Below are 27,261 nucleotides of genomic sequence, written 5' to 3'. Positions count from 1 at the left end.
TAGAGGTATTAACACTGGACTCTTAATCCAGAGACCCAAGTAATGCTCTGGGAACCTGGGTTTAAATCCCACAATTTGAATTCTATGTAAATCTGGAATTAAGAGTCTAATGATAACCATGAATCAGCTGTCAGGAAAAACCTACCCAGTTCACTAACCCTGTTGAGGGGACTCCAACATGTAAGTCCAGACCCACAGCAATGTGGTTGAGTCTCAACTGTCTGTTGGGCAATAAATGCTGGCCTAGCCAGTGAAGTTCTAGCCTCATCTCATGAATGAATGAAAAGAAATTCTTTACAATCTACCTGACTGTATTCAATCACCCCAAAGAGCAAATGCCCTCTGGTGTCAATATTAAATACTACCTGATTAGAAAACTGCTTTACCTCAGTTACCTCCATCCCCAAACTGAACTGACCATGAAAAAGGTATAAATTATCTATAGTTTACGGATGATTGCAGCATTATTCCCTGTTTTACACCAAATTTGACCATCACTCTCAATCTTTACAATTCTGTATACAATAATATCGGTGTGTTCATAAAAAAAATTACGTATCAATCCACGCCTGGTCAAATTTCCTACCTCCCAAATATTTGGAAGGAGATACTCTGGAATATGTTGTGCATTTTCCATATCTTGGCACTCAAAAAGCCAGTGGACCACTATTGAAGGGAATATCCAACACCAGATCACCACAGTCTTATACAAACTACGGCATACATGATGGACAGCAAAGAACTCCACAAGTCAACATAAGTCCTAGTGTACAGAGCAGGTATGACCACCACACTCCAAGATAAATGTGAGACCTGTACTGTGTATTGCTGCTGGAGAAATTCCACCAGCATCCTCTGCAATTAAAAGGAGGACTGTTGATCAAATGCTAGTGTCTTTCTTGAAGGCAGCTCCACAGCTAATAGACCTGCAAAATTAACTTCAATCGTCTGGACAAATGAAAACTCTCTCCCCTACCAGGTCATGTTTTCTCAACTCTCAAATGGACAGCATTCTAGGGGAGGTCAAACGAAAAAGCAACAAAGACTCTGAAGTTGACCTTGATGTACAATAGCATTGCCATTAATGACTAGGATGACCTTGCTGCCAATCAGTCAAAAATGGCAACTACTTGTCCATCAAGCTATATTAGAGTTTGAGTCATATCTTAATGGTTAAGGCAGAGCAGTGGAAGTGAAGACATGAAAAGGAAGTGAATCCTCCATCCAAATCCCACCACATCATTGGACATCCTGCCCCATGTGTTCAAAGATCTGCTTGTCAAGAATCAGCCTATTCAGTCGCATATAAATTCATGGCAGATGCTGAGTAGATGTCACCTTCGAATTGCAGGACTGTCATCAGTGGATCTGCATCAGTGAACAATTCAAGCAGTTAGTCCCAGGCTTGTGTATTTCAGAACAGATGTGTTTACACAAAGAAAATCCATCTAGGACAGATCTTTGGTATTGTTATTGATTGATTCGACAGCCATGTATTGGTCTATTGCTAAAGCAACAATGTGGCCAAAGGTCAATGCTAGATATTGCAAAAAGCTAGTGGTATAGAATTGGACACTTGTACATTCCTGCCAAAGAAAGGGGTGTATTACACATAGCTGTAATGCATGTTTTGTAACCCACCAAAGTTGAAAATTACCATAATGGTTTGGCCCAATACTATAGCTTAGCTAAAGTTGATTTTTAAGTCACACTTAGTCTTACCTAAACGTAATTATGAAAGAGAAAAAAGAAACATGAGGATAAGCGAATGAAACTGGATGAAGAAGGGTGGGAGTATATGAAGAAGAATGAAGAGGGACTGGATGAAGGGGTCCAGAAGTAGGCTCATTTGATGCATAAACATCTGCACGGACCAAATAGGATGAATAGCCTGATTCAATGCGGATATGTTTGATCTAATTCTATGTAAGTGGTTGATTAAATGGAATAAAGCAATATCTGAATCTGTCATAGGCCTCAAGAGTACAAGGTTTTGACAGATCTAAACCTTTGTCATTTTCTCAAACAATAAAGATGGTATTGCTACTGCAACGAGTCAGGGACTACTCAGATGATCAACTGGTGTCCAAAAGAAAATAACTAGTTATTAAGTAAAGTATATCATTCTATATATTGTTTTATAGGAACCACGTAGCAGTTAATTAAAATTATTTCAATGTCTTTTGCAGAAATATTTGGCTAGCATTTAATGTTCTAGTTCTGGAGAAGATTTTGAGACTTTAAATACAAGCATAGCGAAAAAAGGTTTTTTTTTCCACAATGTCTGCTAAAATAAATGCTATATCATAAAACTGTAGCAACTTAATCTCATTCAAAAATGATGCCCTTCTGCAGGTGATCTGAGTTACTGTAGCAAATCCAGGTATCAAGATTTTCTACATTTCAATGAATTTTGAAATAACCTTTGAAATATTGGTATCTAATTGACTTGAAACTCCCATTTCTCTTTTGATATTATTTAATTATGACAGTTAAAGTACAAATTTCAATGAAGCATATGCATCAATTCAAAATAGATTAAACATCATTTATCACAGATCATCATTTATCACAGACTTACTTCATCATTTCAAGTATTTAAGCTGTCCTTTTTGGTACTGCTATTGCAAATACAGGATTATTATTGAGTTCTAACCTCTTCTTGAATATCCTAAAACAAAATACTCCCTGAACACAATTCCAAGGGCTATGTCTTACAACTGTCTTCACAGATTACAATGAAGTATTGCGATACTCTAAAACCTTTCAATGTTTGTCAAACCCTGGATTTTCTGAGGTAGAGTTTATTGAGTTCAGCACCTCAACCTTGAAAATAATTCTTGGACTCAAAAACAGGCGGACCATGATCTCTTCACATTGTTGCTGTATGTTTGACGTTTTGAATAATCTGTCCATGGTCTTTAAAGTGACTGATAGAACTCATTCAGAAAACTATTAAAGAAATTTTGTTTTTTTTTATTTTTATAAGATTACAAGCTCCTTGGAACCCCAGAGGAATTTCCATTGCTCTGCCTCCCCTCAATTATCTCCATACACCACCAAGACCCTCCCAGAGCCAGAAGGCAGCAGTGCAGTCCATCTTTCTCTGTCACAATTTGGATTTGATTGATGCCCTCAAACTGAAATTGCACATTCTCCATGGCAATGCTCTAAACAATCAGAATCTACTTGCCAAACAATGTGCACTCTCTTTTCACACAGTATGTACGTTATTTCCCCTCACTTTCTTGTGAATTTTCCAGATGGGTAGAAGATGACAACTTTGACAAATTGCATTTTTTTTTCAACAACACTCAAGGTCTGTACTATCAAACAACTGTTTACAACCTGAAAAGGGTTTGGGCTTGCAATTTGACAACGCTCCAATGGCTGTCATTATAGAATTATAGAGTCATAAAACACAGAAATAGACCCTTCGGTCCTACTCATCCATGCTGACCAAGTCTCCCAAAATAAATTGGTACCATTTGCCTGCAGTTATCCCATATCCCTCTGAAACATTCCTATTCATGTGCCTGTCCAAATGCCTGTTAAGTGTTGTACCTGTATCCACTATTTCCTCCGGCAGGTCATTCCACATTCGAACTACCCCCTGTGTGAAAAAGTTGCCCCTCAGGTCCCTCTTAAATCTTTTGTCTCTCACCTTAAAATTATGCCTTGGGGAAAAGACATTGGCTATTCAGATTGTCTATGCCCCTAATGGTTTTATAAATTAATGCTGCTCTGTTACAATTATGAAGGCTGAATGCAAAGTACTGAGTAAGTCAGTATCAGTTCACTTGGGTCATCCAAATTCCAATTAATTCTCAAATACTTCATCTACAACTCTACGAAGAATTCAACTCATACCAGTTATTTGCAGATGGTGATTGTATCATGTTAAGTTATCAATATTTTAAAATTCAGCCAAAAATTTGTTCAACAATGCATTTGATTTATTCCTGTACAATTTGTAACTGTGCTTACTTACTATTGATGCTGTTATTCTATGTAATGATATTCACTGATGATAGATGTAATAGAATATTTCATAATAGTTAAAATTAATATGATAGCATAGCTTAATTTTAGTATTTTATTTCTCAGCAATAGACTTCACCTCAATGTCTGTTGGCTCAATCATTTACACTTAATGTGAACTAGTTTAGTTTGCATGATCTAATATTTCAATTTTTTGCACAAAATTTCTCTTCGCACCACTTACTCAATTACTTTTAGGACAAAACTAACTTTTAATGGTTAGGATTTTACTGTAAGATGATAAATTAAGGCTAACACTTGAAGAGGAAACCACGAACTTAACATCAGAAATTGGTGTTGGCACTTGACCATTTGACTCAGAGTTATTTGAGCATAGATACAGGATAACATTATTTGAAAAATCCATGGCAAAGATATTCTTCTTGTTTCATGATGAATAAATGTCAATAAGCTATAGGTCATTGTTACCATGACGATGTCATGACAAGTGATGTAATGCTACATTTGACATGATGCATTTGTTTGCAAAATATGACGAAAAAGGGAAAAAAAAACTAAGTTTTGAACAAATTTTCTTTTGTGTACATGTACGCATGCATTTAGAAACTTTGTATTTGCTTTTGGTGATTTTCTGATGATTACTTTTGTTAATGATAACAATCAGAAAATGAACTCACCATTACACATCACTCTATAAACTGTACTACATTTTTGCTTCTGACACATACACCTATCAGATAACTGTCTTTCTAATCAGAGATAGTAGGAACTGCAGATGCTGGAAAATCTGAGATAACAAGGTGTAGAGCTGGAAGAACACAGCAGGCCAAGCAGCATCACAGGAGCAGGAAAGCTGACGTTTTGGGCCTAGACCCTTCATCAGATTTTTACTTGGAAATTAAATCTCACTTGTGTTTAATATAAAAATTGATTTTTTTTTCTATTCATTTGTGGGATGTGGGCATCAGTGGCTGGCCAGCATTTCTTGCCCATCCCTAGTTACACTTGAGAAGGTGGTGGTGAGCTGCCTTCCTGAACCGCAACAGTTTTCCTGCTGTATGTTGACCCACAGTGCTATTAGGGAGGGGATTTCAGGATTTTGACCCAGCGACAGTGAAGGAACGGCAATGTATTTCCAAGTCAGGATGGTGAGTGGCTTGGAGGGGAATTTGGAGGTGGTGGTGTTCCCATATATCTGTTGCCCTTGTCCTTTTGGATGGAAGTGGTCATGGGTTTGGAAGGTGCTGTGTGAGGATTTTTGGTGAATTTCTGAAGCGAATCCTGTAGATAGTGCACACTGCTGCTACTGAGCGTCCATGGTGGAGGGAGTGGATGCTTGTGGATGTGGTGCCAATCAAGCGGGCTACTTTGTCCTGGATGGTGTCAAGCTTCTTGAGTGTTGTTGGGGCCACATTCATCCAGGCAAGTGGTGAGTATTCCATCTCACCCCTGACTTATGCCTTGTAGATGGTGGCCAGGCTTTGGGGAGTCAGGAGGTGAGTTACTCGCCATAGTATTCCCAGCTCTGGCCTGCTCTTGTAGACACTGTGTTTATGTGGGGAGTCCAGTTGAGTTTCTGGTCAATGATAATCCCCAGGGATGTTGATAGTGGGAATGCCAAGGGGTGGTGGTTAGATTGTCTCTTACTGGTGATGGTCCTAGCCTGGCATTTGTGCAGCATGAATGTCACTTGCCACTTGTCAGCCCAAGCCTAGATATTGTCCAGATCTTGTTGCATTTGAACGTGGACTGCTTCAGTATCTGAGTAGTCACAAATGGTGCTGAACTTTGTGCAATCATCGGCGAACATCCCCACTTCTGACCTTATGATGGAGGGAAGGTAATTGACGAAGCAGCTGAAGATGGTTGGGCCTAGAACACTACCCTGAGGAACTCCTGCAGAGATGTCGTGGAGCTGAGATGACTGACCTCCAACAACCACAACCATCTTCCTATATGTCAGGTATGAATCCAACTACCAGAGATTTTGCCTCCTGATACCACTGATTCCAGTTTTGCTAGGGGTGCTCAATGCCACACTTGGTCGAATGCAGCCTTGATATCAAGAGCTGTCACTCTCACCTCACTTCTGGAATTCAGCCCTTTTGTGCATGTTTGAACCAAGGCTGTAATGAGGTCAGGAGCTGAGTGGCCCTGGCAGAACCCAAACTGGGCATCACTGAGCAGGTTATTGCTGAGCAGGTGCTGCTTGATAGCACTGGTGATGACACCTTCCATCACTTTACTGATGATCGAGAGGAGACTGATGGGGCGGTAATTGGCCGGGTTGGATCTGTCCTCCTTTTTGTGTACAGGACATACCTGGGCAATTTTCCACATTACCAGGTAGATACCAGTGTTGTAACTGTACTGGAAGAGCCTGGCTAGTGGAGCGGCAAGTTCTGGAACACAAGTCTTCAGTACTAATGCTGGAATGTTGTCAGGGCCCGTAGCCTTTGCAGTATCCAGTGTCTCCAACCATTTCCTGATATCACGTGGGGTGAATCGAATTGGCTGAAGATTGGTATCTGTAATGCTGGGGACCACTGGAGGAGGCTGAGATGGATAATCCACTCAGCACTTCTGGCTGAAGATTGCTGCGAATTTTTCAGTCTTATCTTTTGTACTGATGTGCTGGGCTCTTCCATCATTGAGGATAGGGTTATTTGTGGAATCTCCTCCTCCAGTGAGTTGTTTATTTGTTCACCACCATTCACAACTGGATGTGGCAGGACTGCAGAGCTTCGATCTGATCCGTTGGTTGTGGGATCGCTTAGCTCTGTCTATCACTTGCTGCTTTTGCTGTTTGGCGTGCAAGTAGTCCTGAATGATGGCTTCACCAAATTGATACATCATCGTCAGGTATGCCAGGAGTAGCTTCAGGCATATGGCATATGGCTGATGCTACTCCTGGTATACGCTCCTGCACTCTCCATTGAACCAGGGTTGATCCCCTGGTTTGATGGTAATGGTTGAGTGGGGGATATGCCGGGCCATGAGGTTACAGATTGTGCTGCAGTATAATTCTGCTGCTGTTGATGGCCCACAGCGCCTCATGGATGCCCAGTCTTGAGTTGCTAGATCTGTGCAAAGTCTGTCCCATTTAGCACAGTCAGAGTGCCACACAACACGATGGAAGTTATTCTCAATTTGAAGGTGGGACTTGGTCTCCACAAGGACTGTGCGCAAGTCACTCTTACCGATACTGTCATGGACAGATGCAACTGTACCTGGCGAGGTCAAGTATGTTTTTCCCTCTTGTTGGTTCCCTCACCACCTGCCACAGACCCAGTCTAGCAGCTATGTCCTGTAGGACCCGACCAAGTCGATCAGTAGTACTGCTGCTGAGCCATTCTTGGTGGTGGACATTCAAATTGGGAGAGCTGTCTCACAGACTAGTTAAGCAACGGCCTGACATAGTCATACTCACAGAATCATACTTTACAGACAATGTCCCAGACACCACCATCAACATCCCGGGATATGTCCTGTCCCACTGGCAGGACAGACCCAGCAGGGGAAGCAGCACAGTGGTATACAGTTGGGAGGATGTTGCTCTGGGAGTCCTCAACATTGTGCCCTTGCCATCCTCAGTGCTTCCTCTAAGTGTTGGTCAACATTGAGGAGTGCTGATTCATCATCTGAGGGAGGATGGTATGTGGTAATCAGCAGGAAGTTTCCTTGCCCATGTTTAACCTGAAGCCGTGAGACTTCATGGGGTCCGGAGTCAATGTTGAGGACTCCCAGAGCAACATCCTCCCAACTGTATACCACTGTGCTGCTTCACCTGCTGGGTCTGTCCTGCCAGTGGGACAGGACATATCCCGGGATGTTGATGGTGGTGTCTGGGACATTGTCTGTAAAGTATGATTCTGTGAGTATGACTATGTCAGGCTGTTGCTTAACTAGTCTGTGAGACAGCTCTCCCAATTTTGACACTAACCCCCAGATGTTAGTGAAAAGGACTTTGCAGGGTCGACAGTGCTGTTTCTGCCGTTGTCTTTTTCGGTTCCTAGGTCGATGCCAGGTGATCCGTCCAGTTTCATTTCTTCCAGACTTTGTAGCAATTGGTACGACTGAGCAGCTTGCCTGGCCAATTCAGAGGGCAATTGAGAGTCAACCACATTGCTAACGGGTCTGGAGTCATATGTAGGCCAGACCAGGTGAGAGAGGCAGATTTCCTTCCTTGAAAGACAATTGTGAACCAGGTGGTTTTTTTCCCAACAATCAGCAATGATTTCATGGTGATCAGTGGATTCTTAATTCCAGACTTTTTATAATTTGTTCAAATTCCACCATCTGCCCTGGTGGGATTCAAACTGGGTCCCCAGAACATTAGCTGGGTTTCTGGATTAATAGTCTAGCGATAATACCACTAGGCCATCACCTGCCCCCTGATTGTGAAAGTAGCATTCCTTTGAGTTCCATTCTCAGCCAAAGAAGTACCTTCGTACACATTTAGTGAAACTATTTCAGTGAAAGCATCCTGTTGACAGGTCACAAGCATTCGTGTCATCTCTAGTCACTGTTTCTACCCTTTATTCTATTTAAAGGTAATGAAGCAAGGGGTGTGTGTTGTTCTCACACATTACGCAGTCCACATGACATTTTACTGTCTCCTAGCTGTATTTTCGGATTCTGCCACACTCTTTCATGTCAGCAGAGGAAAACACAAAACATTCTTTGCCTCTACAACATTAGTAGTCACTAAATCGCTCCTCTGAAAACAGTCATTTTACCCAAAACTTCAAGATTGAGAAACATTCATGCGTGACATAAGCAGAGAGCTTTTCTGGGAAAGTGGCGATTTAACACACGAGAACATGTAGATATTCACCCTCACAAAATGGTAGCTAAGAAAACTGTCACTGAGGGAAGATTTAAAAACACAATCGCAGCAGGCAAATCTGCTGACAATTTTGATCTGATTCAGAACAATAAACATTAACAATTCAGAATTCATATAACTTCATTGTGTTAAAATTCTCTCTCACAACAGCAATAAGCTCTCATTTACTGAGAGAAAGCAACAGAAACTGGGCTTGGAATGAGGTCACCAAGCTTCCAGTTCACCAACATGAGACACAGGTCATTCAACTCCCCATCCTGAAGCCTTGTCCATTTTAACTCTCAGTGTCATTCCGAAACATCAGGCCCAGCATGTTCCCTGAACCTGGCATCAACAACAGCAATATCTTGTATTATATGCCGTATTTAATGTAGTAAAACATCCCAATTAAGATGGACGCTTTATAGGTGGGTTATGAAATACAACTTTAACAAATCACATAAGTAACATTAGAGCAAATGGTCAAAAAATTGGGTCAAGGAGCAATATCTTGAAGAAGGAATGGGTAGGAAAGAAAGAGAAGTTTCGGGAGAGAATTCCAGAGTTTGGAATCAATGATGGAACAATTAAAATTGGGATGTCAGGAGACCAAAACAAGTGGAGCATTGAGGACCTGGAGCAGAATATCTGTATTTAAAGGGAAGAGGCCCTGGTGGTAAAATCAAGCCAACTGCTTAATGAGGAGTGAAAGAAGACCCAGGGGTGATGGTGATTGAGATGATAGTGCCAATCAAAACACAGGTAACAGAATTTTAAGTAATCTCAAGTTTACAAATAGACGAATGTGGCAGACTATCCAGGAGGCAGAGGTACATTGATTGTTAATAATCAAAAGATTGAAAGTTATTGGGGGTAGAGATGGAAAGTGGAATATCAGATCAACCATGATCTTATTGAATTGAACAGCAGGCTGAAGGGCCTGCCTCTGCTCCTAATTTGGACCTATGAATACGTGCAATAGTCCAAGTCTAGAGGTAACAACAGATGAGGATTTCAAAAGCAGGTAAACCTGAGCCAGCCATGACATTATGGAGATGGAAACAGCTGGTCACAAAGGTGGCAGGAATACACGGTGGGAAGTTTATCTTGGAGTAAGATGGGACTGGGGAGGTAGCAACTGTGGACCCATGGAAATGAATCATAGCAATCAAGTCAATTGGTTAAAGAAGGCAGGACAGAGGAGAGGAAGAGAAAAGGGAAACCCAAGACAGGAAAAGTCCAGGTTGTCTTAACTGGAGCACGACAGCTAGTCCATAAGATAATCTTTAAAAAATAAAAATTATGAGTCTTCTTGGCCTTCTGCTGGACCCACAGCCCCTTCACACCAAATTCCCTGGCAAAAGTGACACTAGTCAGAATTAAAATATCAGGCCTTAACTGACATCATTACATCCATTATAAAACCCAAAAGAACTGCCGGTGCTGTAAATCAGAAACAAAAACAGAAATTTCTGGAATAGCTCAGCAGGTCTGGCAGCAGCTTTGAAGAGAAATCAGATTTAACGTTTCGGGTCCAGTGACCTTTCCTCAGAACAGAATTATCACAACCATCTCTATCTCACCTAGTTGAACAAAGAGTTTCATGTGCTGACTAAATCATGCCTGTTCAAATAGCAAGTGAGGCAAAGTCAACAAAAAGACAATATTTTGATCATAATATTTTGGATAAATTTATCCCAGTTTGTTTCCAATAATCAGCAAACTGATGGAAAGATGCTCAATGATGCTGTTGAGTTGAATTTACTAACCAATACCTGTTCATCGGTCCTCAGTTTGGGTTCTACTTGGAGAGCACAGGTCAAGGCGCCATTGCAATGGAGACATACACAGGATTCCAGAGGTGAAGTGACATAAAGACAGTATAGGACTCAGGATGACACTAAAGAGCTCTCACAACACTGATATGCATAGACATGAAGAGAAAAAGATCTGCTGGACTACATACTGAACATAAAAAAAGGCTATATTTGTTGGAGACCAATCATCTGAGCCCGACAACATCGCTGCAGATAGAAGATAGGAGCAGGAAGAGGCCATTCAGGTCTTTGAGCCTGCTCTGCCATTCTAAATGATCATGGCTGATTGTGCAACTCAATAGCCCAATCCTGCTTTCTCCCCATAACCTTTGATCTCATTCACCCCAAGTGCTATATCTAGTCACCTCTTGAATACATTCAATGTTTTGGCATCAACTACTTCCTGTGGTAATGAATTCCATAGGGTCACCACTCTTTGGGTGAAGAAATGTCTCCTTATCTCCATCCTAAATCCTCTACCCTGAATGCCCATACTGTGATCTCTGGTTCTAGACGCACCCACGATCGGGAACATCCTCCCTGCATCTACCCTGTCTAGTCCTGTTAAAATTTTATAAGTGTCTATGAGATCCCCCTCATTCATCCGAACTCCAGTGAAACCAATCCCAACCTAGTCAATCTCTTCTCACAGGTCAGTCCCGCCATTCCCAGAATCGGCCTGGTAAACCTTCACTGCACTCTCTCGAGAGCAAGAGCATCCTTCCTTAGAAAAGGAGGCCAAAACTGCACACAGTATTCCAGATGTGCCCTCATCAAGGCGCTGTATAACTGCAACAACACATCCCTGCTCCTGTACTCGAAGCCTCTTGCAATGAAGATTAACATACCATTTGCTTCGTTTACCGCCTGCTGCACCTGCACGCTTACCTTCAGAGACTGGTGCACAAGGATACCCAGGTCCCACTGCACACTCCCCTCTCCCAATTTACAGCCATTCAGGTAGTAATCTGCCTTCTTGTTTATTTTTACTTCCAAAGTTACATAACCTCACATTTATCCAAATTATACTGCATCTGCCATTGATTTGCCCACTCACCCAACTTATCCAGATCAAGCTGAAGGATCTCTTCATCCTCATCACAGTTCACCCTCCCACCTAACTTGGAATCATCTGCAAACTTTGAAATGTTACATTTTGTTCCCTCATCCAAATCGTTAATACATGTTGTGAATAGCTGGGGTCCCAGCACTGATCACTGTGGCTCCCACTAGTTACTGCCTGCCAATATGAAAAGGAGCCAATAATTCCTACTCTTTGTTTCCTCTCTGCCAACCAGTTTCCTATCCATATCAATACACTTCCCCCAATTCCTATGCATTTTAATCTTACAAAATAATCTCTTATGTCCATTAGGATAGTATCCTCAAGCTCCAGCAACCTTGGCCATCCTCCATTGTATATAACACTATTTGTTAATGACTGCACACTGTTCAACTCCATTCACAATTTCTCAGGTAATGGATTAATTTACTGGAATGTGGACCTTATGATTATCCAGGCTTGGACTGATTTATATTGAGTAAATGCAAACATTTATTGCCCATTCAATAAATACTGTGGAAGCTAAGCAGGTCAGAAGCTGTAATTTCTGCAGCAAGTAGCTTACCTCCTGACAGTCCATAGTCTCACCATCAATCACAAACCAAAATTCAGGAATGAAATGGAATATTCAGTACCTTGCTGGGTGAGTGTAGTTCCAGCAATACTCATCATGCTTGACACTATCCAGAATGAAGCAGTTCATTTGACTGCCATATCATTCGCTAACTTAAATATCCACTCACTCAGCTGTCACATAATGTAATTGCAGTGTGTTTATAGGGGTTTTCCAGCAGCAGCTTCTAAAACTGTGATCTTCACCACTTAGAAGATCCTGTGAACTGGTGAACTGAACCATTTCTCCAAACCACACACCACCCTAACTTGAACATATATCATTTCTTCCTCATTGTCACTGCATCAAAGTTCAGGTCCCCTACCTAACAGCACTGCAGGAGCTGCTGCACCACACAGCTTTCAACAGTGCAAGGGGAAGGTCCACCAGAAGCTTCTGTGAGGATTACTAGGAATGGACAATGAATGTTGGCCTTGCCCACTGATTCCCACATTTCTGGGATGTAAAGAAAACAGTATATATTTTAAAATCTGATTTAAAAAAGTTACATTGCTCACAACCTATCCCTTCCCTGTTTACAACTAATTCCAACCCTTTGTAACAAATATAATCCAATGTTGGCAGAAAGGTTGTGCGCAGTTAAGTAAGCATCACAGAAAAGCTACACTGACACCGCTCAGCTTTTGTTCCAACTCTGAGGTAATACAAACAATAGGTTGCACTGCCCATATCCACTTACTGAGCATTATATCATAAATGGACACAGACATTAATAATTATTCAATTTTCTACAGTTGCTGTCCCATCACTTCTCTCGGGGAATGTTTATGGACCTATGTCATTAGAAGCTGAGCTGATATTATCCTGACAAAAAACATGTGTGTCCATGTTTATCCTCTCAACGTAGGGTGTGTTAGAATTCAGGCCACTGACTGGAAAATTGGTTTTCATCCGTATTTAACATCCTAATTCAATGCTATTTAAATATTTTATATTTGCCGGTTCTAGAATTTGAGCACCTAATTTAATTTGGCAGTTCATTAGGTTACTAACTGTTACATTGCTGGAGATGGCACCATGAGGTTGGGATGCGATACTGAGGTCTCTATTCTCTCTGTTTGGGTGGATGGAAAAAAATCCCATGGCAATTATTCACAAAAGAGTCACCAAATCTTCAAGGGGCCTGAGCCAAGAATTATCCCTCCACCAACATCATTAAAAGATTTAAAGTCCTTGCTCTGTACCATTGGCAGCTGTGCTTGCCCTCAAAATACTAGATACCTTTCAAAAGTAATCTGTTGAGTGTGAAGTGATTGGGATGATCTGAGGGCATGAAAAGCACTACAAAAATGCAAGCCTTTTATTCCTGATTTTTTTCTGAAGAAGGGTCTCGACCCAAAACATCAGCTTTCCTGCTCCTCTGATGCTGCTAGGCCTGCTGTGTTCATTCAGCTCTACACCTTGTTATCTCAGCCTTTTATTCCTTCTACTTTTGTATGCGAACTTCCTACATCTGTGTTTATCAGTGCCAAACCACAGCCTGTGCTTCAATTTACCAACTGAACAAGGAGGAGGCAAAGCAAGAGATTGTCTATTATTAAGGTCAACTAATAGTACTCAAACTGCATCCTCTTTAAGGGTTATTTACTGTTTTACCTGCCAATCTTCTTGCTCCTAATCTGCCAGGGTCCAATCCTTTCACAAATCACCAAAGCTAGACTTCTTGCACTTTAATCTATTCACATCTGATCATTTCCTAGAATCAAAGAATCCCCACAGTGCACAAAGAGGCCATTCACCCCATCAGGTCTGCATGCACTCTCTGAACAGCATACCACCCAGACCCACCCCATCCCCGTAACCCGGCATGAGGCGTTTAACCATGGCTAACCCAGCTAACCTGTGCATCTCTGGATACTACGGGACAATTTAGCATGGCCAATCCACCTATGCTGTACATCTTTGGACTGTGGGTGGAAACTGGAGCACCCAGAGGAAACCCACACAGACATGGGAAGAACATGAAAATTCTACACAGTCACCCAAGGCTGGAATCGAACCCAGCCTGGTGCTGTCAGGCAACAATGTTAACAACTGTGCCATTCTGCTGCCCATGTCCCTTCCTTAAAATTAACTTTAAACATATTGATATTTATGATCGCTGCTTCCCACTGAAACAAACTTGTCCACTTGGTCCACTGCATTTCTCAGATCCAGATATTAGACATTGCTTCCTTCCTCATTCAAAGCTGTGATCAAAAACATTCTGTTGCACACATTTAGTCTTCTTTCATGGGATGTGAGCATCACTGACAAGGCCAGCATTTGTTGTCCATCCCTAACTGCCTTTGAACTGAATGGCTTGCTGGGCTATTTCAGATGACATTTAAAAGTCAAGCACATTACTGTGGGTCTGGAGTCACACGTAGGCAAGACTGGGTAGATTTCTCTCCCTGAAGGACATTAATAAACCAGGTGGATTTGTAAACGATTGATGATAGTTTCCATTACTGAAAGAAGCTTTTAACTCCCAATATATAATTTCAGTTCAAATTCCACCAGCTGCGATGGTGGGATTTAAATCTGTGTCTCCAGACAATTACCTCTACCTCTGGAATGCTAATACCAATACCACGGCCCTACCATTTCCCCCTGCATTTTTGCTCCTCATTCACCTTGCAGTGTCTTTTGCCCAGTCTCCAAGAGATAATTTAAAAATTGCTTTCATCACTGCTGTATTGCTTTCTCATCTTTCTCCTTCCCACTATTTGATGACCTGTAGTGTTCTCTGTACCCAGCAATGTAACAGTACCTCTTACGTCCCTTGACCTTGTGCAAATATATTCAGATTTTGAACCCACTGGCACATCATTCATTTTTGACAGTAACCGTTTCTTTAATCAAGGCTTTTATGTCTCCTTTTGTCCTTCCTGATCTCCTGTGAAGATTAGATTGTATGATTATAACCATTCAGTCCAATTCAAAGGCCACCATACTGTCTTTAGTCAGCTCATTAGTTGGACCACATGTGGAATACTGCATTCAGTTTTGGTTCCCTTACATGGTGAGTGATGTAGCAGCTGTTGGAAAAGCTCAAAAGAGACCTGTAAGACTGAAATCTTTTGAAACTGACCTGTTCAAACATGTTGTGACTCACCTCTGGAGCAAGCAGGAATTGAACCCAGCTGGTCTGGCCCAAAGGTAGGGTCATCACCACAGCACCACAACACCCCATGTTTTACATTTAAAGAATACAAACACTGGCGTAGTTGGATCAAAGGGACTGCCTCTGCATTATACATTCAAATGTAAGCACTTTAAAGCAACCTGTTAAGGTGTGTCATGACACATTTCAGCATATGTAGGACTTGAGCCCGGACATTCTAGCAAGGGTATTACAATTGCACCACAAGAGCTCTATCTCTTCAAGTGCCTTACTTATTCAGATCGACTTAGACAGGTAAGTTAACATTTGAAGAAGATCAAAGAGACAGATACAAAAAAAATTAAATGGCAGGCTTGCACACCTCATGATAAATTATTTCAGGTTGACAAAATGGGGACATATGTTTAAACTATGCAGGAGTAGGAACAGACTGTTTTCAGAGAGTAGTGAGCCTCTGGAATGTATTGCCAGTTTGTACAAGGCATGCTGACTCTGCAAGCATTCATGATACAGTTGGGCCAGTTCTTAGTTAGGGTAGAGATACTAACTATGGTATAAAAGATAAATGGATTTAAAGCTAATGTCCACATAGTCAAGGCAACCTGTCACCAGGATAGGAGAAGAGCTTACCAGCTTGATTTTTTTTTCCCTTTATTGTCCTTATGTTTTTCAGAATTTGTTTGTCTCTCCCAGGAGATTACATTCCTGTGAGGGGTTTGGAGGGTTCATGCATAATCCTCTAGGTGTCTTGAGTATGTTGTAAGCTTGTTGGATCAGCTCGTTTCTCCCACCCATCATTTTCACGTGCTTGTAGGAATATTAATTTCCTATTTTTGCTCTTGTTTGAACCAGATCATTACCACTATATCACAGTTCCATTTGGTAAATTGTAACTACAGCTCACCAGTGTAGCTTAGCACGGTCTGCAATTGCAAATGTGCATTTAAGTATGTGTCCTTCATACACACCTTAAGCTGTTTTACATTTCTCCATTATTTGATCACTTTCTACTAAGTTTTATTCCAAAACTATTTGCATCCAAGTCTCTGTAAACATTGTTTCTGCTCCCTGTGGCTTCTTCCTGATGTTCATCTGTCTGTTAAATTATTTTCAGCTCTTCCCCACAATATTACTTATCCTCATCACAAAAAATTGGTCCCAACCCTATTCGTTTACCTTGCATAAGACTCTTACACAGAATTGTCCCAATACGCAGACATCTAAAACTTGTTCTTCTGCACCATTCCTCCAACCATGCATTAACCTTTTGCAGGTTGCTCCTCTTAAACTCACCTCTGTCTGTCCCCTTTGCCCCAAAGAATATTTTGTATGCTTTATGACATCTACTTCGGCTCATTACAACATGTGGTTGCAGATTGCCTATCTTCCAATTACCAAATCACAGTTGAATGATATTTATAATTAATTGCAAGTATGAATGTACTTTTGTGAATAAACATCCATTAGACCTAGTCTTAAATTTAGATAAGTAAATTATTTCATGAAGGATCATTTGAGTTAGCAAAGAGATAAGTTTTTCAATCCATTTGTTTTCCTGGATTGCAAATCAGTTGTCCCATGAAACTACACCACACTTAGTTCCCAGTTGCAGTGGTTTATCATTAAAGGAAATTTTGAGTGAAACTCATACCTCAAGAACATTTCCTTTCTGGGTTTGTTTCCTTCCTTCTTTGAAAATCTAGTGGCAAGTGTTATCATGAACACCGGACACCAAAACGTCTCATTGCTCACACAGAATATTCTACTACTTCTTAATTCATCACAACAAAATTAGCCATTTTCTTCTTCTTTGGGGAATTAAACTGTCAAGAAACATTAGGCCATCGTATAAATAGTTAAACTGTAATTATGCATGTTTAATCGTTTACACACCAAACTAAGTATCAATTTCAAACTTGTGTGGACCTGAATGGCATGAATTACAGCTTGACTCTGGAATGAAAAAGTAAGTATAAAACTTGCATGATCAAATTATATATTTCTTCTGGTTACTTTCCTCTTTACTCTTTTGTGCCTATTCTTAATATCACAGAAAATGATCAATGACTGAGGCAAATTCAATTCTAAAATCTTCACAGCAAGTTATTATTAAACACTGAGGTGACATAACCAAACCAAACACTATGAAAGTTTATGCTATGTTTACTTTCTTTTCATTTTAGTTCTCCATATTAAGGTGGTGAAAAATGGGCTATTTTCTTTCTTTTTACATGTTCAAACAGCATCAAACATTTTCAACATAATAATTGCAGAAGTTCGATACAATTAAAACCTTTCTTGCTCTGCATCTGTTAAATAGTACAGAGATACACTTGGCTGACCAATAGGTAATGCTGCTTTCTCCATTGCAGCTGTCTATCCACTTCATAATTTCTATTTGGCGCAGTGTTTGGACAATGTTGCACTGTGGATCCACACTCAGTACCAAGAAGGGTCAAGCTGCCCAAATCAAATTCATGTAGGATTCTTGCACCCAGCAGATTAGGAAGACTTCCATTCTATCAATCAAGCTGGATTGAAGTCTCGATCCCAGATGTACAAGAACAGTGTTCCAGCATCCTATCTCATCCAGCTGCACACCCCTCTCCTGCCACCAATGCAGTCAACACTATGTTGATGTGCTTATACAGGCTATTTAATGACGAGTTACAGGTCGCTCTTATTCACCCCATAAGTTTCCTTACTTGTTCATTCACAAGCACTAAAGCAGCAAGTGAGTCATTGTCAGAGGCTCAACTATGATACAGATCATATTTCTTGGCATCTCATTCTGTATGCATGTTAAACAAATAACTAAGTTGTCAAAGACTAGATGCTATTTTAATTTTAACTGGAAACTCTATGGATTATAGTGATTTTAATGGCATTACTGTGACAGTTTTTATTCACAGCACCATCTGTTCTTGTGGAGCTGATAGCACTGTGTAATATATATTGTCATTTAAAAAACAATAACATTAGAATATGAAAAGATTACCAAGAAATAATTTGAAGCAGAAAGGCTGCAACTTGTTTAAATGGCCTTTAACTGACCTACCTTTCCATGCTGTTGAATAGATGTGAAAATGTAATTAGTGTTTTCCTTTTCCACAGATGGTTCTTAGATTGCTGAATTTTGGGATATAGCAGCAATAGTTTAAGAATACTATCATGCTCATCAACACCAAAGCTAACTCATTCAGCCTTTATCTTAATTCTCCTTTAAAATTGGTTCATATTATGCAATTTTTTTTTATAACTGACATGGTTATTAACAATTGGTTAAAATTTGGTCATTGACCACTGTACCAACAATGGTTTGCTTTATCAACTGTCCAGTTGCAACTACCGTAGCAATCTTAATAATTAGTTATTCACAAAAAATTTAGTTTCCTTTTCACTTATTTACATTTAAGTGAAATAAAATTGCAGCTGTTAAACTCATACATGATTCTCATGGGAGCGCTGACACTTTTTTAAACAACTGCACCTTTACATCAAAAGCTATAGTCTTGTACAGCAAATCCTACCAGAATGTAAAAGAGCTCTGAGTTAAACAATGAAATAAATTAATGAGAACCAAAACTGAAGACAGATTGAAAACTTGTGTTTGCAAATATAATAATAAAAAGAAGATGGTACAAAATAGGATATAGAAATACATATATTTATACAGTGGATAATTTACTGAACATTATTCTATTTCTTTTCCATTTTTTCTTCTGTTACATAAATCCCATTAAAGCCGCATGAACTTCGTCTTCAGGTTTCATTTACTTAAACTGAGAAATTGTATGTTGGCAGCAGTCCAGGCAAATGGCTAGAACCAAGTTCCTTTTATTTTATCTACCCAGCTTGCAGCAGATCTACTTCAAATAGCTTATTTGTTGCTCACATTGGAGGAAGATAATAGTGTAATGGTAGTGTTGCTGCATTTCTAATCCAGAGATGAATGCCTTGGGGATATGGGTTCAAATGGTCCCACAGCAGCTGGCAGAATTGAATTAAATTAATAAATTTGGAATATAAAGCTAATCTCAGCGATGAAAATCTCTGACTGGAACCAATCTGGTTCACTAATGCCCTTTCAGAAAGATGATCTGTCCTACCTTACATATTACTCTAGACCCACAAAAACATGATTGGCTCTTAAGTGCATTCAGAAGTGGCCTCGCAATCCACACAGTTCAACAGCATTTGGGAATAGGCAACAAATTCTGTTCTTGCCAGTGATACATACCTCACATTAAAGAAAAAGTCTGGTAAAAGGTAAGATCTGCATTCCTCATGAATTGGTGCTGGAGCCACACTGTCTACAATTTACATGAATGATTTGGACTATGGAATTGGAAGTACATTTTTACAATGTTCAAATGACACCAAATTAGGAGGCATAGTTACTACAGAAGAAGAATAAACTGAAATATCGGGAAATACTTTAATAAGCAGAAAGAGTGTGTGATATGCAAACTAATTTCAATACAGGCAAGTGTGAGGCAATGCAATTTGTTAGCAGGTATAAGGAGGTCATATTGTGATTATAAAATAGCAGCCTGATTGGTTAGGCAAGCAAAGAGGTATGAGATCCACAAACATAGCAATGTAGGTTAAAATGTCTATAAAATTGCAAGAAAAACACTGGATCTGATAGAGGCAAAAAGTAGGGTAACTGGCTGGAACTTGTATCAAAGCGCAGCTGGAGAGCTGTGCATAGTTCTCATTTTCATATTATAAAAAAAAAGCTGCAAAAGAAAAAAACAAAGAAAATACCAGAAACTACAAGAAAATCTTATTCAGAAAAGCTGTACAGCTGGGCCTCTTTTCCCTTAAAAAGCATTGAGGTTTGATCCAATTGATGCCTTTAAAATAGTGAAAGAAAATGGTGGAGCTGGAGTTTATACCAATCCCTGCACAACAGCCTGGGAAAGGATTAACGTGTGAAGAAGGCTATAATATTGGATGCCATGGCCGGGGTGTTTGTCCAAACATCTGCTCCTGCCACAATTGTACCAATGCTGGGAGAGGCAATGGGAGGCCTGTCCACCCTTGGGCCAATTGAAATGCTTAAAGGTCAATTCATGGTGACTTAAGGGCCTCCAAACATTGTCACTGGGATTTAGTCCATGGTAAGAGAGGCCACTCAAAATAAGAGCCCAACAGCTTTCACTACTCAGGTCGGTCCTGGGCAATGTGTGGGGAAGAGTAAGGGAACAATCCACTTTACAGCTGCCCCACACCCCCCACACACATTGGAGGCCTATCATTCTTCTTCACCCCTATATTTACCCTCCTCCATGGACTGTCCAGTCCAGCCCAGACTACAAATGTTAACTGTGATCCTATCCCACAAATTCTGCCAGATCTGTTAAGCTTCTCAAGCATTTTCTGTTTCTTTTTTGTTTATTTCAGATTGCCAGCTTCCACAGGATTTTGCTTTTAGTACCCCAATTCCCTGATCCTAGCTGCCCCCAGCTTGACGATTGGTTTTAGAGCTGAATGCAGTTCCAGTTATGTCCATCACTGCCAGTGGATTGACCCCCAGGCTGTATTTTGGGGGGTGCAGGGAATGGCTGTGGAATGAGCCGGCCAAGTGGGGTGGCACCAAACAGTTGGGTGCACTTGCCAAGTCAGAAGGCATGAGAATATGAGATTGGAATTTACATGAAGCTAATTGGTGAGTTGCTTCGAGGAGCAGATACAGTGAGCATCAGATAACATCTAAGGCGACAAAGCAGTCGTTTGATGGAACAAACAGATTAAGAACAGATCCTAAAATAGTACTGAAATGTGTGTGTGTGTGTTTGTGTGTGTGTGTGTGTACAATACTGAAAGGTTTATTTTTCTTTATCGCTCAGCGGCTTTTGCCTCACCGGGATGCACAAGCAAGGCAAGAGAACCAGATTTCAGTGCAAAGGAGATACTGGTCTCTATAGCAACCAGAACAGCTGCTGTGCAGCCAAGCAGAATGAGTGCGAGAGGAAAGAGCAGAGAAAGAGAGAGAAAGACAGCACCCGATAGCTGGTCCACAGGCTCCCAGTCAATCACAACAACCTCCTCTCCTTTACAAATCATTTTAATACAGCACGCAGCTTCCTATATAACGCATGAAAACTATACAAATGATGAATGGAAACATGATTTTCCATGACAATAATTGACTAAAGACTGATTATTCAGCCAATCGTTGCTAATTTTGCATCAATTATATAACTGCCAGCAATTCATTTACTGCAAGAACTGAAGAGAATTACTGAATTGGAAACGAAGGCAAATGTATCGTCTTTCACTATCATCAGATGTCAATCCATTTACTATCAGAATGTTTTCACAGCTAAATTATTTCATATTCCATGCATACAAGCGTTATCACTGTTCGCAATCACCCTCCTATCAGGCTGGTTAACGTTGTCTATGTTAATGCCATTGTCCATATTCCTTAAACAGGAACATTCCAATCATATCTTGGGGGGCGACTTACAATGCTCCACGCAAAAAAAAAACACGATTGTGGGGTATTTTCCCACCTCTCTCTCAGGAATAATAATTGCTAGAATTGAATGACTATTCTTCAGTGATTATCTTTCTAAGTGAAAAATGGTATTGCCAACAGATGTCCCCAAACCAACGGTGGATTTCGGTTCATGCCAACTGGAAAAGACCTACCCAGAAGCTGTGACTGTCAGTGAATGTGAAACCAGGGGGAAGTGATTGAAAGCAAAGTTCTAATAACAACTGGCGACCACACTGTTACTTCACAGTCACCTACACACTGACATTATGTACAGTTGATCGGTTGTCACGGATTGCTATGCCAATGTCACTTCAGAGGCCTAGAGCTCCTTCAGGAGGGAATAAAGTTATTCAGTTTAACTTTTGAGATATTGGGTTCACCATTCATGGATAGTTCTTAATGATATAATAGACTTTTTCTCCAAGCGGGGAGCTGAAATTTTCTTCTTTCCAACCTCTATATAACAATCATAGCCAACGTGACCATGATGTGAATCGATTAATAAAATGTTGCACGTTTTGCAACAGGTTGTCACTACTACTCTGTTTGTGCTATATAAGTGTTTTTTTTTGGGTGGGAGTAATTAACCCAGGCTTATCAACAACTTTAACAGGAGCAGATTCATCTGTACATGTCACCTGCCTCCTATGAAATCTCCTGTGGATATTGTGATCATATTAATCACGCTATAGCAAATCTAGAAATTTCCTCAGAATTTGCATGGTTGCCCTTTAACGTAGTCAAGTGTTATGATTCCTGATCCTGTACTTTTTTTTAAAAAAACTTAGAACTGGCAACACGATTTAAGACAATGATTCCAATGAAATGTTTGTTAACGACCGTTTACGAAACGCTTCTAAAGTAGTTACAATCACTCTAAACTAAAATGACCACGCGTACCATGCGTAATATAGCCATTAAATGAGTGCAAGTTGGTTCCAACAATTGTAGAAGGGAAAGTGCTCCACACATAGCTGCATCAGACTATCCACATGATGAAACAAATTGCAGAGTGCCTTCAAACTGAAGCTGCAAATTGCACCATTGGTGAGAGGAGGGTTGTGGATAAAAGGAGCAATGGTAAACGCTAGAAGCTATGCATATGTTTGACAACCTGTAACACTTTCCACTCGCGGGGAATAAAACAAAAAATAAACCCCGCAATCCGGGGTAAATCATGGCCTTGGTTAAATTAGATTTCCTCTAGCTCGGTGTTGCTGCTTTCCTCTCTTGGAGACGCGGGGAGCAAAAACAATAATTACATGAATTGAGGATAATAAAAGGGGAGGTGAAGCGTGGGTTCCTCTCCAAACTTTCACTGAACCCTCGCCTTCAGATTCTTACCCTGGCGGCTCTGGATGAGTAGGGATCCTCAAAGAGTGCCCAAATCCTGGGCTGCCACCTCTTCCAGCGGCTGGCCTTGCCCGTAGCGCCCAGGCTGCACTCCTCGATGCCCAGTCTCCTGTTGAGATCTTCCTCGTCGTCTGCGTCCGGGGGCTCGCCGCTCAGCAAGTCGGGCGTCTCGAAAATGTCCAGCGCTTCCTCGGCGTCGCGGTGCTGCCTGTAAGTCATCCAGCAGCAAGGCTCCACGTCGGTCTCATCGATACCCCAAAAGGCGAGCTCCTCCTCGAAGAGGGGCCCGCACACATCAGCCGGGCAGTGCAGCTTGCCCGTCCGGTAGTAGTTGAGCACATAGGCGAAGACCCCCGGGTGCCGGTCGAAGAAGTACTGGTTGACTCGGGGATCGCAGTCAGGGAGGCTCTGCCCATCCGAGTCGGCGAGCAGGGCTAGCCGGGTCCCGGGCAGCGTCTTTAACGTGGTCCTGTAAGTTTCGTGCCGAGTTCCCCCAACGTTGAGAACTATCCGCTCGTTGTCGTCAATCTTGCCCATCTCTCCGGCTCAGACATGACTCGGAAGCGAAGACCCGAAGCTGTGAATTGTTTTGTTGTTGTTATTTGTTTTTTTTTGGGTGGGGGGTGTTGGTTGGCGGTGGTTAGCGTATGGTGTGTGTTTCTCTCTCTCTCTCTGTCTCTGTCTGGCTGTTTCTTTTTCCCTATGAAACCACCAAGTCGATGGTAATGTTAGCTGTTAGACCCTTAGCGCCTTCCCCATTCGCATCTTGCCAGACAGTGAGGCGGGCAGGTGAAGTCAAACGGAATGACAGTTCTGCTTAATATTGATCAGTCACCTCTTCTCCCTCCTCGGAGATACAGTCGACCTCTGTGTATGTGTATGAGAGAGAGAGAGAAAGTGATCGGCTTATTTCCAGAAAGTACGTGACCATATTTTTCCTTCCATCAAAAAAAAACACACACACCAGACAACACCCTGCTCCCGACAACCACGTTTCAGCTTCTGTGCAGATTGTGCTTTTTTTAAAAACATCTCTTCCCTGTGTTATTTATCAAACTGCCTTTTGAAAGTCGCTGGGAATAACAACACGGTTGGAGGTAGACAACGAGACATTTTTTTTCTTTTGTTAAATATTTGTTTAGTATTGACTGAGCGAAGACGTTTTAAATCCTGGTGGTCTCCAGAGCAAATGCGAAAAGCAAAACTCACACACCCCACCGACAACTTGCTGGGTTGTAAGACACGCTTACAATGGCAATAAAACACAGCATTACCGGCAATTTTCAGACATGGCTGTGATTGCTACCTTGCAACGTTCCGTTCCTGTTTTAATCGGGACTGAGATTTCACAAGGTTTCTTCAAATGCATCAACACCAAATAAATAAATGACTTTTACAGTATCGGTGCATTGTACGCGTTTTGTTTTAAGGCGCCGATGTTTACTATCTGTCAACGTCGATCAACGTGAATCAGAAAATAAATTCCCAATTCATGCATAGATATATAATAAACCCCAACAGCTATTAGACTGAGAATTCTTTGAAGATATTTGCTGGAATGACAAATTGTATGTATACGTATATAGGTTTTTGGAGTTAGTAGATACTAGCGGCTCAACATTTACGGAAAATGTCGGCAGCTAACCTTGTAACATTCTCAAGTACCATCAATCACGAATAGTGTTAAACTTTTGCTTCCTCAAGCATTCATAGTTGCCAAGGTTGAGACTGCTTGGTTCAACAGATGGAGAAAAAGCGGCCTCTGGCTCCTGGTAAACCTCTTGCCAAGTCACAGCAGCCGAAACCAATCTGAAAACAGAGGGGCTGTGAAATGTAATTTTAACCACACTATGTTTTTTCCTCCTGAATTCATTTTACCAGAAGATACATTTTAATAGGAGACAGTCAACATTAAAATCGATTCATGAATTGTGTTGAAATTCTCCAATCCGCATCAGAATTTATTAATAACTTCCCGCAACACATTTCACTGCTTTGCTGAAGAACCGAAACACAGTTTAAGATCGGTTTTGTCAGCACATGGGGAACAGTGATAGGAAACCTCATGAATTGTTTCTAAATATGTAAACAGAATGTGCAAACAAGTGGGAAGTGTGAAATTAAGGCAGCAAGTCAGCATCCACTCATACCTTCCTTGTTCACAACCAAAGTCTTGGAGGACTTGGATCTAGGTCGATCATTTTGTACTTTTTTCAGTTTTTGATTTCAGTAATTTTTCTCTCTCATGGTAATAAGGGTCCTTTTCTGTATGATTACCGGGCAATTACTTTCCCCCCACAGATTTAAAGAAGTGCAAAACCTCAGCCAGCACCATTCCCCTAGAACTGGACCCTTTGTATATGCAAGGATCACTTTGTGATATGTAATACATACAATTTGTTACTCTGGTGCTGAGGTTTAGCTGCCTCCTTTTAAGTCTCAAGTCTATTTACCTTCAAGCAAACATTGAGTGAAAGTAGCAAGCAATCTGGGTTGTATTTTCTTTCTGTTTGAAGTGTTGTCGATAAACTTGTTCCAGTTGTTGTTGAATATTTTTTAAATATGACACATAAATCTGAGAGTGTCACACTCAAAATACTACAGAGAAGTGCCACAGGTGACAGTCACAGATACTTTTAATGAACCTGCTGAGAGATGTTAGTGATACACACTGTAGTAGTAGAGAAAGCAGGAGTGGGATACTGAAGTTGCATGATCAGCCATGATCTTATTGAATGGTGGTGCAGACTCAAAGGGTTGAATGGCCTACTTGTACACCTACTTTCTGTGAGCAGGTATGTTTTGAACACAGGCTTTCTGACCCAGAGATAGGAACACTATCATTAGGCTACCAGAGCAGAGGCCTGCAAGGTGAGAGCTGATATTAACTTCACTTAAAGCCAGTTAGTGAATCAGAAGCAGGAACTTGACAGTTTCAGGTTCTTCACAATAGGCAGAGTACAGGCCAGCCTGCACTTGCAAAATGAATCCTTCACCGTTAGATGTGATTCTGCAATTGTTGAACTTGTTAAACATTCTGAGTGTGCTAATAGTTACATGAACAACCAACATAAGATTATCAGTCAATCTTGTAATTTGGCTAGAAGCAACAAATAGTTACTGAAACCTGCTCTCTGCAAACAAAAGGAATACGTCAAAATCTTGCACCTTCTTGGAATTAAACATGGGAAATCAATAGTACCCTGTTGTTTTCGCCATGGCAATGCCTCGTCCAATCAGAATTGACCACAAATTAATTAGCACCATTTTCTCCTGCAGTAAAAGTTAAGATCATTTGAAATTTGGCATGCTCGCATTTGTCTCGATGAGACCAAGACAAAAATCTTCAGCAATGTGTCTTTCTCTTCAGCAATGTTCAATACGGCATTTTTATTTTCTGGGATGGAATTCTCCTGGTTCCTTTGCTTGTTGGGACTGTTAATAAATCCCTTTTGTTCAAATTCTGCCCTGTCCTTTTCAAAACTGCTACTCGTTATAAAGATTTATAAAATCATGAGGGGTATAGATAAAGTGAATGGCAGATGTCTTTTACCTAGAGTGGGGGATATCAAAACACAGAGGGTGTATTTTTAAGGTGAGAGGAGAAAAATTTAAAAATATGAGGGGCAATGTTTTTTAAACAGAGTGGTTCATGTGTTGAATGAACTTCCAGAGGAAGTGGTGGATATAGGTACAGTTACAACGTTTAAAAGACATTTTGGACACGTACATGAATAGGAGGGATGTGGGCCAAGTGCAGGCAGTTAAGACCAGTTTATTTTGGGATTGCAGTCGGCATGGACTGGTTAGATCGATGGGTCTGTTTCTGTGCTGTATGACTCTATGCTGCTCAATTCTTAAAAAGAAAACCCTTGACTCATCCAATTTTATTTACTGTCCATTCTCTCACCTCCCGTTTCTTACGAAGGTCTTTTAAATGCACACAA

General features: G+C 40.9%; 1 protein-coding gene across 3 annotated transcripts in view; it reads right to left on the bottom strand.

The window, feature by feature from the left end:
* The window catches only part of LOC109936232 (potassium voltage-gated channel subfamily C member 2), a 145,978-nt gene extending 122,127 nt beyond the window's left edge, over positions 1-23,851 (bottom strand). For all 3 annotated transcript variants that reach the window (XM_020534850.2, XM_048607618.1, XM_020534848.2), the window contains exon 1: positions 23,306-23,851. In XM_020534850.2, coding sequence (XP_020390439.1) covers positions 23,306-23,851 — 546 coding nt within the window. The remainder of the gene's footprint in view (positions 1-23,305) is intronic.
* Positions 23,852-27,261: the final 3,410 nt, after the last annotated feature.

The sequence above is a fragment of the Rhincodon typus genome, chromosome 18 (genome assembly GCF_021869965.1).
Source record: "Rhincodon typus isolate 14 chromosome 18, sRhiTyp1.1, whole genome shotgun sequence".
In the NCBI taxonomy this organism is placed as follows: domain Eukaryota; kingdom Metazoa; phylum Chordata; class Chondrichthyes; order Orectolobiformes; family Rhincodontidae; genus Rhincodon; species Rhincodon typus.
Note: the sequence above shows the minus strand (reverse complement) of the source record. Positions and strands in the feature narration are given on the sequence as shown.